The 17,526-nt window shown below is 41.4% G+C and overlaps 1 protein-coding gene across 1 annotated transcript in view; it reads left to right on the forward strand.

Moving 5' to 3' along the window:
• Positions 1-17,526, forward strand: part of plxna4 (plexin A4) — a 251,605-nt gene that overhangs the window by 117,339 nt on the left and 116,740 nt on the right. Inside the window, exon 4 of the mRNA XM_041030041.1 lies at positions 10,999-11,127. Coding sequence (XP_040885975.1) covers positions 10,999-11,127 — 129 coding nt within the window. The remainder of the gene's footprint in view (positions 1-10,998; positions 11,128-17,526) is intronic.

Genomic DNA, 17,526 nt, shown 5'->3' on the forward strand with positions numbered 1-17,526 from the left:
CACCTGCTTATCTCTGAGGAATTGGTTGTGAGGTTCTTCCCTATTTAATTAGAAACTTTGGTAGGAACCTCATAAATCACCACAACATAAAACTGAAGGGCTTTCCGTACACACACTGCTGTACATACACACAAGTCCAAAAGGTAAGGCTATTGGTTCCTAATGATTCCATGAGGATGTGTGATCTTCAGTCAAAGATCCATAGATTTTAATGATGCCATGTGTAAATTTCTGCTATCGCTCCACAGACAGTGTTCGCAGTAACAGCTGTTTACATCAGACTTCATTCCTTTACTCACTAAGAACTTAAAGAAGATTTCAAGTTCCTATCGCAAGATCAAATTGCTCAATGCTGTGATTACATTTGAGAAAAGACCCAGGGCAGTGATAGTGTTGTGTCAAGAAACAGAGCGCGGGGGTGCAGAAAGGTCACACTGTATATGTGATTGTTTGTGCACAGGAGTGTGCACGTATAGCCATGTGCATTAATGCTTGAACACTAGGTGTGTGTGTGCAAGAGAATGCTTGTGTCTCAAGAGTTATCCTGATGGCAGTGTGTGGTAACGGGATCCAGGGTGATGTCTGCTCTCAGACAGCGTCTGGCTCTCAGCTCCCCATCCATTATTCACACACCTGGACACGCGCACACACACACACACACACACACAGCCTTCTTCCCTCACGTTACTCTTTACTGCACTTTCTTGTCCACATTTATGACCAAACCGTTAAGAGTTCAGATTTTCTTTGCATTTTCTTTGTGCATGTATGAGCGTTAGTTTGTGTTTGTTTGTGTATTTATGTATTTGTACTTATCTCCCAGGAAACCAATCACACTCTTGAAGTCAATGAACTGCTCTGTTTGCCCTGGTAAACAAGCTGAAAATTAGTATTGACCATTGAGAAGAAGGCAGACTGATAAGCAGGAAAAGAAAGAGATAGATATCCATTGAAACAAAGCACAGTCTGGTAAAAAGGGACTAAAGAGTTCTCAAAGTCATGCCTTCACCTTGACTAAAGTTGATCTGAGCCTGTCAGTAGGTCATTATCAGACCTAGACATCTCTTTTGGGACCTGGCCCTTCTCCACCACCCTGGTTGGATAGACTGCTGATTGACATTTATAGAAGCAGAGTATGGTCCAGTCAAGAAAAGCCTGCTGAGTAAAAGCCGTTAAGATGAAAGAATGCACCCCTGTTCTTATGTTGTAAAATACAGACTTACATAGAGACGGACAAAGGTCACAGGGGGGTGTTTGTGAAATGACCCTGTGAATGTTGATCAAAGTCTGTTACCAGACCAATATCTAAAGAGCTCATATTACTTTGAGGTTCCTGTAGAGAACGATATACCTGTTCTGTGTAAGGTTGATCTAAGGTTTCCCCAGTATTGCTGTTTTTGCCCTATTAATGATGGCATAGGGTTATCACAGGTCAGTGATTCTCAGTCTCATTTGCTCAAAAGACAAACAGATCCTCTACTCATTATCTTCAAAGGTTGGGCAAATTGATGATTGACAGTTAAGGAAGTGGGATATGGTTAACTGAAAGAAATGCAATCAAGTTTACTCATGTGACTCAATAGGAAAAACAGGACAACCTTGTCCTTCAATTGTTATATATCTATATCTATATATCTATATCTATATATAATATATATATTCATGTGTGACTTTTGGGTCTTTTGCTTTTTCAGTCTTCAGTCTAAACTAAACAAGCTTCCCAAACAAAGCGTCCATGCACATATGCTCTCTATGCTTTGGGCAGAGATTTTGGCTCGAAAATTCCTTTATCTGAAGGCTGCATGCTGGTCGTGGGAGGAAAGGAGGCAGGCAAATGAGGGAGCAGTGTTGTGATAAATATAGAGGTGGATAAACAGCATACTCAGATTGGTGGTCACTAATGAAAGGAAACAAATACATTGATATTTACAGTGATAGAAACTAGAAAGACTCTAATCATACTATTTATATGCTGCAGTAAACAAGCACAATATATCAATCATTAAGTGAAGGTATTTAATTTACTGGGAAGAAGAGAATCCATCTTTTCCTCCTCAGCCTTCTCCTCTTTCCTCTTTTTCTTCTTCCCTCTGTTTCTCTAACATCAAAGCTAGCTGCCTCTTGCTCTGCCATATGTCCAGCTTCCTGAGTGTTGCAATGCTCAAAGGTGTGGACATACACACATACAACCTTTCCACGTCTACACAAACACACATGCGCACGCACACACTAACAGCGCAGCCCACTGAGTATAATCTCAACGTGATTATACTCAGTGGGCTGTATTTATACTATTCAACCTGCTGAAACAGTTTGCCAGCCTTACTCCTCCAAATGAATGGCATCCATAGCTCTGAGTTTGTGCACTGCTGTGTCGCCTGAAAGGCAGAGTCTTGATTCGACACAATAGGCTGATTTGGTGCCCTCACTACTCCAGGGAGCATGTTGACTTCATTAATGGCTCCCAAAGCCTTTTAGCTCTTACACGGTGGCCTCTGGTCACAAAATATAATGGGGTGCACACCACTCTGTAGCACTGCCACCGGGTTGCACCACTAATAGAGACACAGGTGGTGATGTGGCTCAAATTATGCTGTTGCCTCTGTGGGGTCCTTGAGGCCCAGCCAGTAGCTGCAGCAATAGTGGCGGGAACAGCAGCTCTTATCACTGCAGAATAACGGGGTAAGAAAGGAAAAACAGTAGAGGAAATAATTGGTTTGAAAGAGAAATGTGCGCACAGGTTTTTTTCTCAGCCAGGCCAGGTATTTGTCTGCTCTAGATGAGGTCTGTCAGGAGATCTCTACCTGTCGCCTCTAACACCTCTCTGCAGCTCTAATGAGACAGTGAAAGAGGAATTGGATGGGAAAAGGGAAAGAATAGAGGGGTTGTATAGAGAGAGACATCTTCTCTGCGTGGTAAAAGTGACGGAATGATGCATATTGCAAGGAAAAAATGGCAAAACTGAGAAATCAATGGACAAAGAAATGAAGTGAGTCTATGAAAACAGAAAGAGGCAACTGAGAGGAAAAAGCGTAAGAGATAGACCAGTTGATAAACACGGAATAGGAAAGGGACGATTGCCTAAAAGAAGTAAGGTATTTTTTAAGTAAGGTTTGGAATATATTTGTGTGCGTTTTGGCTTACTGACTTGATAGAAGAGCCTTTCCCTGTCCACTTTCACATAGATTACAGCATCAATTGCCAGGCTTTTTTCTGCATTTTCTGGAAAAGATGGGTACCATCAATAGCCATGTATCAACATGCTTTGCAGGAAGAAATGAAAAACACCACTAAGACCAGAAGGCTTCTTATTTCTGGTCACACTCGAAGTGGAGAGAATGAAGGATTCTCCTTCTCAGTATATGTAAGCACAGCCAAGTGAGGGCAGACGAATGGGAGACAACAAAAAAAATACTTTGTTTCATCAGCAGAATAACAGAGTCTGCAGCAAATGTACCAAGAAAGAGCAAGTGAAATTTTGAAAAGAAGAAAAAACAGAAGGAAAAAAGTAAATGAAAGAAACTGACTGAGTTGTGAGAAGTCAAGAGGTTACAAATATTGTCAAGATTGAGCGGCCCTAAGCCTGCAGGTATTTTAGAAAACCTCATGACTTACAGATTGAGACAGGACGAGAGAGAGAGGGAGATAGAGGGTGAGAGAGAGGAAAATAAGAGCAAGAGCAATAGCAGAGGAGGGAAATGAGTAACAAAAGCTGAGCTGTGAGCCCCCTGCCTGGTCACAGTGCTCTAAGGCAGCTCAGCAGTGAAAGCAATGATAGCAGGGGAGACCTGTCACTCACCCTTTGAAGCCATGGGGGAGATTGAGGGAGGAGAGGAGAGCAGGGGGAGAAATGAGTTAGGAAGCCTCCAGACACTTGTCCCCTTTCACGTCCAACACCATCATCCCTCACAATAACATTCTTGTCCTTCTTTTTGCCTCTCTCCATGCTTTTTCTGTCTATCTCTCAGCAGGGGGATAAGGTTAGATTAGTAGGCCGCATGGACCTGCAGGCTAACAGGTACCACACCTTTAATGCCACAACGGTCAGTCACTGAGCCAGGGGTCCCCCTGCGGCTCTGTCTGCTAGAGTGTCAGATCCCAGATGTGAGGTGGTGGAGACTGGAGTGGCATTAAGAGAAGCCAAAATAAGTGCTGAGATGTTTGCTCAAAATTTCAAGTTTGTTTCCCAGTGATTCTCTGTATTTCCTTAACTTTCATCTTCCTTTTTAGTTTAGTTTGTGTGGCTGCTACTGTGCCACCCACTAATACACGCACTAATACACGCAGTTATACTTTTATCTCAGAGCGCCAAGTTGTGGAGGTTTTCCTGAAGTTTCTTTTAGCCTTGTGTTCCTAAACGACCTGTCCAAAATAAAACATCTGTAGAGGATTAACCTCAATGAAACCAAACTCAACAGGTGAGCCATTGTAGAGGTCATATTTCTGCATAGTTCTGACTCTGCCAACACAAGCCTCTGCGGTAACTTCCCTGCTAACAATGACATTTCCCTGATTTGCACCCACAAAGCACCTTTCTTCACAGTGCAGGCATCGGGGGGAAAGGCATTAATTAAAATCCTGCTGTGTAGCAGATATGCATAATCGCAAACATAAAACAGAGAATAGTGAATTAAAGCACAGAATGAGTTCAGTTCCACTCTGTGGGGTTTTTTTGCCCACTCATCCTCCTATAGAGAGAGGACTCAAGCAGGAAGGAAGGAAGGAAGGAAAGACAGAAGGAAAGACAAGGGGACTTTAAAAGTGTCTTTAATGAACTGAATGAATATTTTACTTCCATAAACGAAGCAGTAAAGCACCGAGTCTGTGTTGTACCTTCTGGATAACTGCAAGATGTCTCCATTATATCTTGTCATAAAACATAAAACACTATGCCAAAAGACACTGCGGGTGTAGAATTACCATGGCATTAGTCACTGTTGTGTCACCTGCTGTACTTGTCTGCACACTACATCTGTAGTGCCTTCCCTTCTGTCCAGTTTTCCTCTGAGATAGAATGTAAATATGTCTATGTAAACATAATAACTGCTGTTGGTGATGAATAGCGGATCATATGTGATGCTTTGCTCCCGTAATGCTACACAACCAGCCTGGCATTCCACATCCGTGTTAATACCCTCAGATTAATGTCAAATCATCCACACTCCCCCACTAGTCTCGCACCAGTCCATCTTGCCCTAAGCAATATATTGAGGCACTGAATGAGGAAGTGAAGGGTTTGTTCCGGCACTGATTGACACTCAGAGATGGATCCAGTCCGCCTCCAAGCCCCCTTTCCTTCTGCTATTCTTTCTACCCCCCTCACCCCCTCTTTTCTCTCTGTCTGCCATATGTTTCAGTGAGCTGGACAGATTTGGGCAATCAGACAGCCACCATTGTATTGCTGTCGGTGTGAATAGAATGCTTAGAGAGACGCGTTGCCATTATGTGGTGACGATACGTTTGTTTCTCTTTCACAGTTAGTGTTCTCTCAGTTGTCTCTGTCTGTCTGTCTGGCTGTCTCTCTTATTGCGTGTCCTGTCTTGCCTCGTTGAATACCTAACACTCTGCTGTGGTTTGACAAAGAGGGTCGAAACCTGACCGAAGCGTTGCAGGTTGGGTTACAGTGGCACAGTGCCGCTCTAAAATGTTTCTGATTGATATCTTGAACAGGGTAAGGACCCAAGGGCTTAAAGAGGAGACCCCAGGAGACCCCCCATGTGCATATTTTGCTTCTGCTCTCATCCTTTTGAAAATATCACTGAAACATGTTACAGGTTTGCTAATCAACAATATCATTGCTGAGACCAAGGAATCTGACCCCACTGTCCAACTGGGAAAAGCAACAGCAGCAGCTTCACAATAGTTTAATCCAAAAATCTACAGATGATTTTAAAAATTTAAATAGTGCTTGTGTTTATGCACTGCTGCAGTTAAGCATGGTAGATCAAACTGTTGTTTGGAAGTTCGTAAATGAGAGTCAGCTCTCCCAATATACTGCAAGATTCCACAAGCCTTTTGGTCACGTGGATGTCTGGGTTCATGGCCCTTGTTGGCTGTAGAAAGGTTGGCACTGACTTTGGGTTTGCCCAACTGCAGGTTTCTGAGGATTGATGGAATTCCTCTCACAAATATTGTGGTAATTTAAGTTTCCCAGCATGCTGTATGACTTTGGATGACATTCTGCTCCAGCCCACTCACCTCACTGTGGTTGCATGGCCCATGTCTGAGCATAGCGATACTTTAGTCAGCAGCTTATTCTGGCTTCCACCAGCAGCATGTTGGTCATGGTGTGTTTTCCAGCCATGGTGTGTTAGTGTGTGTGCCATGCTTAACAGACTGCAACTCTGTGTGACGAGCCCTGGTTTTGCCACCCCAAATTCTATGCCATGGCAGGCAAGGACACAATTCTCCAGTCACTCTCACAGTCCTCACTCAGAACCACATACATAGTTCTTTTGCTTCACTGGTAGATATATATATATATTTTTAGGAAGCACACATTCAATATGTAGTTTCCCCAGTGTGGGGTTGTCCAGAGGGAGCAGTTCTGGCTGTCCTGCACTTAGCCACAACCGCCATCTGCACTAACACTGCTACAGCAGTATTTTGTCTCCTGAGGACTGACTAGACTCCTCCTAGATTGTGGACAATCCATCTCGCCACTTGATGTAAAGTAGTTACTGCATAATGGCACACCAGTTCACTGAGATTATCCAAAATCAATAGACGTGCTCATATACGTAATCACAAGTGCTGAATTTCAAAGGGCAATTTTCTCTGGCAGAAGGTTCCAGAGGGGCAACAACATTATTGGCCTAGGATGTGTAAGGTGGTTTTTGGGCTTAACCAAGTGCAAAATAAAAAATAAGCAATCCAACATTATAACAACTTGATACTAAAACATTTTTCCTGGATTGTTATTGATTGGTTGGTATTGCTATTGATTTTATTCTACAACATAACACAAATATTAAAAGCACAGGTCTTACAGTTATTTGATTTCTGAAAACATCATATTTGTTAAGATAAATTACTTTTTTTTTTTTCTGCCTCAAATTGGATTCCATGCAGAGTCAGAGGAAATGCCGTACTTCCCGTGTGCTTTTGTGGTGTATAGTGCCAATACGAGGAAACTGAGAGAGGGTACTCCTGCGGTTTTCACACCGGAATGGTTTCCCTGTCTGTATCACACCTTCTGCTAGCTGTTAGCCCCATGGAGAGAGGGAGATAGTCACTTTGGGCACATTATTTTTCATTGACAGATTCAAGGCAGAATATACCATCTGCCCATGAGGTGCCATTTCTTTTTCTCCTCACTGTAACACTGCAACTGTTATGTAAATGTATCTACACTTGTCATTATTTCTGTTAGATCAACACTGCCCTAACATTCTGTATCACTTTAATGATAGATCTCAAGAAAACAAAGGATAGCCAGTCATTGATCCTGGAACATCTGAAAGGGTTTAAAACACTCCATGAATGTTTTAATTGCTTTGAATGCTTGCGTTTTTTGTTGTGAAAGTAAAGAAGGACAGAGAAAAGACACTTCAGGTGCATCTGCACTGTGTTTTGACTGCAGAAGCCACTGTCTTTATCTCTCTGTTCAGTTGTAGTTCTAATGTAGTTATCTGTCATAGCCACTAGGGGGATACAGTGGATGACCGTTTTATGGAGGACTAAGAGTTTCACTAAATAATTTGCAGTATAGCATGGATCTCCTCCACTTACACACACACACACACATTATGGATCCTGATACACACACAGTGCTGTCGGAGAAATATTTACTACACACATTTTGCAGGGCTGAGGAAGTGTGCTCTGTGAGTCAAAAGTGCCAGTAACTCTCCCCACTCTCCCCAGAGTATCCCTCATTACCATATGAGTCACTCCAGCCAGACAGCCTCTCTGTGTGCGTGTGTGCATGAGTGTGTGCGTGTGAAAGAGAAAGAGAGGGTGAAATGCCAATGTTTCTATACATGCAAGTGCTTGTGTGAACACACATATTTGTATGTGTGCATTTATGTGTGGGCACAATGCATCTCTCACCTTCCCACTACTCGGAGGCAGAATGAAGTCTGTCTGGCAGTGAATGTCTATTGTGTAGTGCTAATGTGATAGCAGAGATTAGCATTGTAATCCATTTAGCATAGAGCAGCTAATCCACTTTATTACTGTTGAAAAGGAATCAGATAAAATTGGCTAGCACCACTGTAGCTGCCTTAATGATTTTCAGCTGATGAAAAAAATTACTTTAAGATATATTAATAATTACTATTGCCGACAATGAAACTAGGATTAGTCATTTCATAACAAATCGGAATCATTAGCTTTGGCTTTTCATCAAGGGAATTAAGGTAGTGCTTGTGTTCAGTCTAGGCTAAATAGGCTTTTTGTTTGTAGATGGTGTATGTTTTTGTTGTAATAAAAATCATGCACTAGCTATTTACTTTCATTTGATGTTACAGTACTTTACACACTGCTTTGGAGTGTCGTTCCTTTAAAATGGGATTTGATATCAGGGGAAATGAAGTCTGCTAGAACTGTTTTAAAACCTGTAAGCCTCAGGTGACCCTGCTGTGTTGATAAAACAAGAAATATGGGGTAAAAGTACTATTAAACACTTTATATGTGCCAATTATTGTACAAATAAGTCACTGGTCTCTGAATAAAATCAGTCTTTCTCCTTTGCATGTTTTCCTCCAGTCCCAGTGTGACAAAACAAGCCAGCGCTGCATGCTTGTGGACATGCTGTGCGTTCCCTGGTGGCTCATTTGTTTTGTTGGTGGTCAGATTGAGGGATAATATACAGGAGCTTCCCCTTGAATCCCCTCTGCTCCCTGGTGACTGTGGATCTGTCCCAACACAATAAAACTCTATATCCAGCCACTGCCATAGACCGTCTGCCCTTTAACTCTGCTCAGCAACTGGCTCCACACTTCTCTCATATTCAGTGGGTGCACGCTGATACACACACATCTTAACATACGTGCACTTACACAGAGTATGTGCGCATACACACATAGCCTCAAATTAACTCACCCGATTGGGCAGATTAGATAACCCCACCTGCTGAATCTGGCCCCCGCTCGCGTGGAGGTTTCTTTCTTCCTATCTCCCTCTCCTCTTACTCTATCTCCTATTTGCCTTCTGTTCTTTTCTTTGCAGTTGACCCTAGTGCATACAATAGTTCTCAGTGAAAGTGTGTGAGGCTTTGATACAGAGAACTCAAGGTCCTTTGAGATCAAGATCACCACACAAGCCAAGCAGGAGGCAGAGGGAGAGAGGAAGAATGACTGAGAAACAAAGAGAAAGGGAGAGTAGGGTGAAATCTGGGTGAAAGATGGTGCCTTCTTAAATAAATGTCATGTTGTGAAACTGGATATCTGTAGAAACAGCAGGAGTAGGGCGGGACTTCAGCCGTGGTCCATGTACTTATATACAATGGTTGATTGTCTAAGCAAACACAAAGTAAAGTTAAAGTAGAGAAGTTGATTCTTTGGTGTCTGTTATGATGAAGTATCGAGTGGTGGATAAAGAACATCCTGTCTTTCTTAAAACTGACTTCCACCCTACTAGTTTAATTATGATGGAAAAAAGAAAGTGCTTTGACAGATACACAGTGTAACTTCATGACACATACAAAAGCTGTCTTTTCTATTATCAGTTGATTATCATTGATTTGACTATTTATAGTCTGTTCTTTACAATAAAGCATAAAAGGTAATACTGAAATAACGTCTAAACTCCCTCCAGTAATTTTCACCCAGTCCCTATCAAAGATGACAAGTTCTGTTTTTAGTGGGGGCAGCACTGTTTTACCAAAGGGTTCACTTTACCTACTTAGAACAGTTAAGGCTTCTTGACCTTAAAGAGACTTTAGCTTTAGGCGGGCCAGCAGAAAAGTATTTTTAATGATATGCTGACAGAGGGAATACAAAGAGAGTATGTTGTCATCAGCGTATTATAATTAATCATGAAGTGACTCACCTGTCTGCTCGACCATCTGCTTCCTGTCCAATTATCTCCCGTTTGTGTCTGTTACTTGTGAACCCTTAAGTGCTGAAGAGCACAAAGAACCACCAAGAGTCATCACAACTTTAACAAGACTTGCTTCACACCTGTCCGCAAGCCCACACAGGCCTGCATGTGTATGTGAATGTGAGTGTGTGTATTGTACTGGGTGCACAAAAGTTGCTTGGGTAGGTATGTGTCAGAGCTGTGTGTTACTGGGAAATTACAGCCAGAGGACCAGATTTAGAAAGGATCATTTGGAACACACTCTGTATATATGTGTGCATGAGTGTGTGTGTGTGAGTGACGATGTTAGCAGATGTTCGGGCACAACCCAGAACATTTCTATCACACCACCAAGTGTGTGTGGGGCCAATTCCATGCACTTTCTGCTGAGTAAACACACCTAGGGGCCCGCAGACCACACCTCTTGCCCAGATGCCTAATTACCATAATCACTTTTCAATGGCTGAAACTGTGATAGAGAAAGATGAGCTTCTCACATACAGCACTGAAAGTCATGACGTATGGGAAAAACCTAAGGCAGTATGCGGTAGATGGGCAATTTTGCTGATAATAATATTCAAAAGGACCTTTTTAATGATACCCTGGTTCCTAATTGCACACTTTGTTGTTATAGACACCGCCTTTGTTCCATTGCCAAGCCCTTCCTTGTGAAAGGCAATATTAATCTTCGTTTTTTTTTTTGTTGTTGGTTTTTTTTTATCTCAGCTATTCTTTATTAAGGTGTTATATTTTCAGCTTTGTCCTTTACACGGATAGTGAATGAAATGAATGGGATAGCACTGCTCATAGTCTGCTCGATGATGGTTGACTTCAAAAAGACAAACCAAATACAAAAATGTCACGTGTGTTTTGCGTTTTCTGTTAATTTTTTTGCTAAATCAGTAAAGTTAAAACTGTAACTTTGGTATTGAATGTATAAAATTGATTCTTAACATGCTTCTGTGTTTTTTCCAGATTCGGGTAGACGGTTCCTCTCGTGCTCTGCAGTATGAGACGGTGCAGGCAGTGGACAATGGACCCATCCTCAGAGACATGGCCTTCTCTTCTGACCACCACTACCTCTATGTCATGTCTGAGACCCAGGTCAGACACTCACACACAGACACACATAATCATCAGAGGTACCGCGAGCTGACTCAGTATCATTACCACTGGCATTTATCATTTTCTTATGTCAGAGGGTACAATAACCTTTGGTGTAGCATAGGGGATTTCATTACAGCTTGGCTGGAAGAGAGAAAAGGATTAGATGGACTGTTGGATGCAATGGCCATGTCTTTTTATGGAAACAGACTGTGAGGGTAGCTGGAGTGAATAAATGTGTTGAATTATAGGGACAGAGGAAAGTGGTTTTAGTCAACTGTGTGTGTGTGTGTGTGTGTGTGTGTGTGTGTGTGTGTGTGTGTGTGTGTGTGTGTGTCTCTGCGCACAGACAGATTCGCCCCATACACACTATCTCTCTTGGTACCTTTGATGACATGGAATGTGGCGCGAAATAGCAGCACTCTGTGTAATGGACACAGACACAGAGGGACTGTGAACACCTCTATCAGAGGCAAAGCCTTGCTAAAATAGCACCATGGAAAGTCCATAGCACACATGCTGCGCTCACATAAATGCACACACACTCCTATGACTCACTGTGTTAGGTATTCACTTCCTCTATATACTACACACAAGAAGACACACAGCCACAAGCTTGTATTTACATTATATTTTAAACATGTACAATATGAAAGTCACGGAAGTCTAGTTCATCATTCTAGAAAAATCCAAACAGTCCTTACTTGTTCATTGTCCTTTCAGGAGTCCTGATCGTGAATGTTAGTTCTTCAGCACAGAAACTTTAAGCACACAAATTTTTGCCTTTAAACACAAACATTCTCTTTCCTACAAGGCACCGTTAATCAAGTCATTGAGGCCAAATCAGAACCCATGGTGCATCTCTCTCTCTTTTCAGATTAGTTTAGCTCTGTTCATTGTCCATTATTAATGTGAGTGTTTGAAATAATATTGCAAAAGCTCTGAAGAACAGATAATATGCATATCATCCCCTCTCTCCCTCCTCTTTATCTCCTGCCACCCGTAATCACAGAAGGCCACTGCTGTTTTGTTGGCAGTGATAGCCTAGTTACCCCTGTATATTGTCTGCAGCTTCCAGAGGATTATAGACCTTTCTGGCACCATGAAAGTGTCAGTATTTACTGATTGTGTAGTGCAGTTTGTTTGTGTGTGCAAATGCATTCACAATTTAAGTGCCCAGATTATCCTGATAACTCTTTAAATATCAGACAGAGAGTTGAAGGTGCCCTTTGAAACGCAGCTCTCATTGTCTCTCCTGAGGTCTCAGTCAGTCCATCAGAGAGAGAGAGAGAAGGAAAGACACAAGTGAGCAGAATAAGGATGTTTAGGATGCTGTTTTGTCATGGCATCCAGTTACCACTCTTTTATGCAAATCTGTTAACCAGCAATGTGAGAATTTTGTGTTTTTCTCTTTTGTATTGCAGTGCGTGTAATTGGGCTTACAAAAGATATTACAGAATAACAAATGAATTATTAGGAACTCTTAATTTCCATTTCCATTCTTTTATGTCTTGCTATTATCGCCCAACATTGTGTTACAAATTTAGCATTTTTTAATCTGCATGCCAATTAACTTACATTGAAACATGAGTTTTTCTGTCCAACAGTGGTTTTGTGTGTGTGTGTGTTGCATTTGTAGTAATTAGTCTATTAGCCTAGTTAGAGAGCTGACCTCCACTAACTGTTTAGGAGGAACATCTGGGAATTATCATTCACACAAATATAGAAAGCATTTAATGAACACAATACACATACACATGGAACACACAGAAGTAGCTTGTAAATTCCAGTGCACGCTCACACACACAAACACATTCATTTAGTGCTAAGTGGTTTACAGAACGACATGAATGTAGTGAATGAATAAAACACCAATCCATTAAAACCCTCTATAATTTTGATATTTATTTACTAATCAAAACATTTCTGCGAGGTATTGAAAGACGGAGAACTGATTATTTCCATAATTAATTTTCCAGATGTTGATATTTTTCTTATTTAACTGTGATACCATTGTTTGTCTTCATCACCATAATCTGCAGATTCAGACACCTGAAAAACACTGTTTTATAATACTGTACTGTATAATACTATAATCTGTTTACTAATTTACATTAGTCAAAACAAATTTTATTAAATGTCATAGAGGGTCACTAAATGTTTCAGAAATGCAAAGAAAGATAGGTACTAACATCAAAGGTCATCCTGTAGTTACTCTTGCAAGAGTTTTGAAACAAAGTGGAGTACTGCTTTGTGGATCAGTGCAGTGGTTTAGAATAACATACACATATACACACACACACATTCCCAATTCCCAGGGGTGGCAAATGCTATTAAAGCAGCCTGAGCTGGTCGATAGCAGAAGGCCACCTGCTGTTTCTGGGGCCTGGGACCCAGACACTCAAACAGAGAGAGAGTGTGATGGATGAAAAAAGGGAAAAATCCAGAAAGGGTGAAACACATGATCGAGAGAGAGAAGACGAAGGGGGGCCACAACAGGAGGCTGAGAGGAGAGTCTCCCCTGCAGATTGGTGATGCTAGGCCTGGGGTGGACCAACAGTAAAGACCACCTCTGGATCCTGCCTGGCAAGACTGAAGGTCTTCTAAAGTTCAGTGTGAGAGTTCAATACAAGACAGTGAGGACTGACTTTTAGATTGGAGAAGAGACAGTGGGGTCAAGGCACAGAGAAAGGTCAAAAGGAAAAAAAATAGAGTCATGTAGTTATTATAAATAATGCAGACTGGAGAAATGTGTGCTGCATTTTGCATTTCATTTGTATGTTTTTGTTTGTAGTGTTTGGGGTATAGAACTACAAGATAAGTGTGATTGTTGATGTCATCTGGTCATATTTCTGATCCCAGCAGTTTATAATGAAGACATCTTGGACAAACTTGAGAAAAGGCTCCGTAATCTTTGCCTTTTTTATAAACGCTAAACAAATGCAAGCCTTGTCCTCACTTCAATCATCCCTCTTTATCGCATAGTGAATTAAAGTAAACATAATTACTTGGGCTGTATAATGATTTCCAGGCTCAGTCATTTTCTTTCTTTATCACTGGACAAATCTGTATTCTGTGTTTCTAAATAGCAAAGTTGGTATCCTCGCTTTCCATGGCAAAGTAAAAGAATGTAAATATGTTCAGTCAGGGTCTATAAGGACAACAAAGTATGAAAATGTTCAACACATTTTTCTAGTGCTGCATTAGTGCTACAAAAATCAACTATAATCAGTTATAAATAAATTACAATGTGGCACAACTGCTGGAACACCTTGACAGAGTAGTATAAATCCAGCTTCAGGGATGGGGCGCCATGCTGAGTCGCACTGTACCCTACTTGTCTGTGTCACATTATACACTCATTAGAGAGGGAAGCTAGCCAAACACTAACACAAACACACACACCCATGCAGAATTGTATGCTGTAAAAAATATGCTGGAGATCTAAGGTCTAAGTCATTATATTGTCTTCTGATACATTTTCTCATCCTTTATTTAATTTTTCTTCTATCCTGGCAACCTCTTTTTCTTTCTTTCCTCTCCACTGTGACTGTGTCATCTTTGTTTGGTTTGTTTTTCTTTTAGGATTATAGATTTTTGCTCCTGCAACCCATATTCATTTCTAAGGGGATTTGTAAAGCGAATGAGGATTCAGCCTCTTTTGTCTGTTGCGCCTCTTTTCTCATCTTCTTTCTCTCTATCTTCATTCCATCTCTAACCCTCTCTCGCTATTGTCATTTTTACCCAATGCCATCCCCCAGTTCTCCATTTGCTCATTTTTTTTCACTTCCTCACTAGCAGAGTAATCTGTCATCCCTACCCTCTCATTAATCCAGTGATTGGCTGTCCTCTAATTGGATCCCTCTCTCTCTCTTTCTCTCTCTCTCTCTCTCTCTCTCTCTCTCTCTCTCTCTGTGTATCTCTCTCTCACTTGTACACACACACTCTGTCTCACACGCGCACACACACACGAGTCATCTTATTAGTGGGTTAAATAGATGTTCTGGTATAAAGAGGACAGTCAGATTATAGAAGGGCCGTGATTATGGATGTTAGGGTTGCAGTTTGAGTGACAGGGACAGGTCAGTTCCATTGTTAATATGGGCTGGTACTGTAGTTCACTACTGTGTTACTATCCTGTTAACATTGGTTCATCTGTCAGCCACAATGAGAACATCTGGCTAGAATGAACGAGGTGGTGTCAGTGGAGGTTGGGGGGTCGTTTCAGCATTAGTTCGGTATGCAAATTAAAAGTACAAATCACACACTAACAGAGGGTTCACTTTTAATAACTGCTATAAACCTATTGTAGAGAAAAAAAAACCTCCTTGAAGTGATGAACAGTTATTAAGGTCAACAGTGGAATGGGAAGTTAGCACACAGGTTATTGCATGAGGCGGAGAGTAAGAATAACATATGGTAGCATTTCAGGGTACAGGTTCTTCCTTGTCCATCTATAACAAATAAAGATTGTCATTCCAAAACCAGAAACATGAATATAAATATAAAACAGACCTTGAGGATCTTGACTTTCTCCTCCCCACCTCTAGGACACTTATGAGAAGCATTGCCTCCACAAAGCTCTTAGCACTGACAAAGATTCCTCCCATCCCTCTCACATCCTCTGCACCCACCCCCATCTGGCAAACGATACCTCAGTATCAAAGCCAGCAGCCACCAGAATGTGCAATAGTTTTTTATCCACAAGCTGTGAGACTGCTCAATACCCTGTCTCTTACACGTCTTGACTAACATACACATGCATTTACACACACTCACAACACACTCACACACAAAGGCAAGCACCTTGCTTTCTTGTTTTTTTATTTAAAATTCAGTTCATTTTTTCTGCAGTGTTTTTAGATATACACATACCTTTTATATATCATTTTCTGCATTAAGAGGTTGAAAAACAGTTGTCAGATCGGCTAAATATATTTTTAGGTGGCATCACGTCATCTAGTTGCATTAATCCTCCAAGCTTCCCCTTAATAATGGCTTTTGTGGCTTTCTTTGCTCAGAAATACACAGCACCAGCACCATTTGTATTTGTCAAATGGGATAAAAACAAATTCTGTTTAGACCCGATCATGAGATAGTCATTTGATTGAATTTGATTTTGATAGCAGAGTACATTACTTAGCGGCTGGATGTGCTGAGACTTGACATGAGTTCCAGCACATTTGAAAGTGGTTCATGATGTTTTTGTTGTGCCATTCAATCCGTCCTCCAATGTTCCACAGTCATGCCATTACCCTCAGGCAAACCAGGAAACATATTAACTAACCCTGCCAGCAACTTCAGTCAGTCAGTGGTGAGGTTTTATCAGGTATGTTCCTGCACGGGTTTCATGTTACGGTATTTTTGTTCAACATGTGCTGTGGCTTATACATTCAGCATATAAACTGTTGCTGAAAAGTATTGCTATTGCCACACGCGTGTTGTTAAATTATTTATATTCAGCATAGCAAATGCAGTTCTGTAAGTGTGAATTATTGAAAATGTGTACTATAGTGGGGTGAGATTGTTCAAAGTCAAATGCTTTTTTCTGTTTGGAACCCCCCGAGGGAAATCCGACAAGCCAATTTGTGGAAGGATCGCGTCTTCGCATCTCATCAAAGATGTTTAATACCAGCATCCTTTAATTTCTATCAGCGGGAAACTTTTTACCACATCCCTTACAGTGTGGCTTCCTCACCCCTCTGGTGGGTGGCTGTGAGTTATGAAGGTGTTTAGATGTGCATATTACGTTGCGTCCCAGTTTAGCTGCAGGCTGCTGTGGTCTAACAAGGCAAGTGAACAGAGCTGATATGTTGCAGCCATTGGTGTCTGACACACTTCTGAAAAATGTCGACAAAGTGGGGCAGACAAGGTTGGAGTGAACTGTTGGCTCATTGAAAGTCCTTTTTTGAAGTTTTACCTTTGTCTTCTCTCCCTCTCTCTCTCTCTCTCTCTCTCTCTCCCTCGTTTTCTCTCTGTTTCTCATTGCATTTTTTTTAGCCTAGTTTTCTTCGCTTTCCCCATTACAAATAGTTGTGAATCTGCAAGCACAGTACGCAGTAACACTGGTGAAATTTGTCATTCATGGTGAGTCATTATCAGCATCTTCTGTCACTATCTTGGCTGGTGGCAACAGTCCAAACTGTGCACTCTGTCTGTGTAATACAGGCCTTATTTTTACCAGGCTATACCTCAGGAGAAGATGATGCAACCTGTGCAGAATTAGCCTGTGTGTGTGTGTGTGTCTGCCAATGGAAGAAATGGAGTTGCAGATTAAATTCAAATCTTGTTTGCGGTCCCAGGGGTCAAACCTCAACCAACGCCTTAAATGCACTTTACTTTGACGTCCATCATGTCCTAAGCATGGTTCTAGCACTGAGGACTGACAATGTAATGAGA

This window comes from Toxotes jaculatrix, chromosome 22 (genome assembly GCF_017976425.1).
Source record: "Toxotes jaculatrix isolate fToxJac2 chromosome 22, fToxJac2.pri, whole genome shotgun sequence".
Classification (NCBI taxonomy): domain Eukaryota; kingdom Metazoa; phylum Chordata; class Actinopteri; family Toxotidae; genus Toxotes; species Toxotes jaculatrix.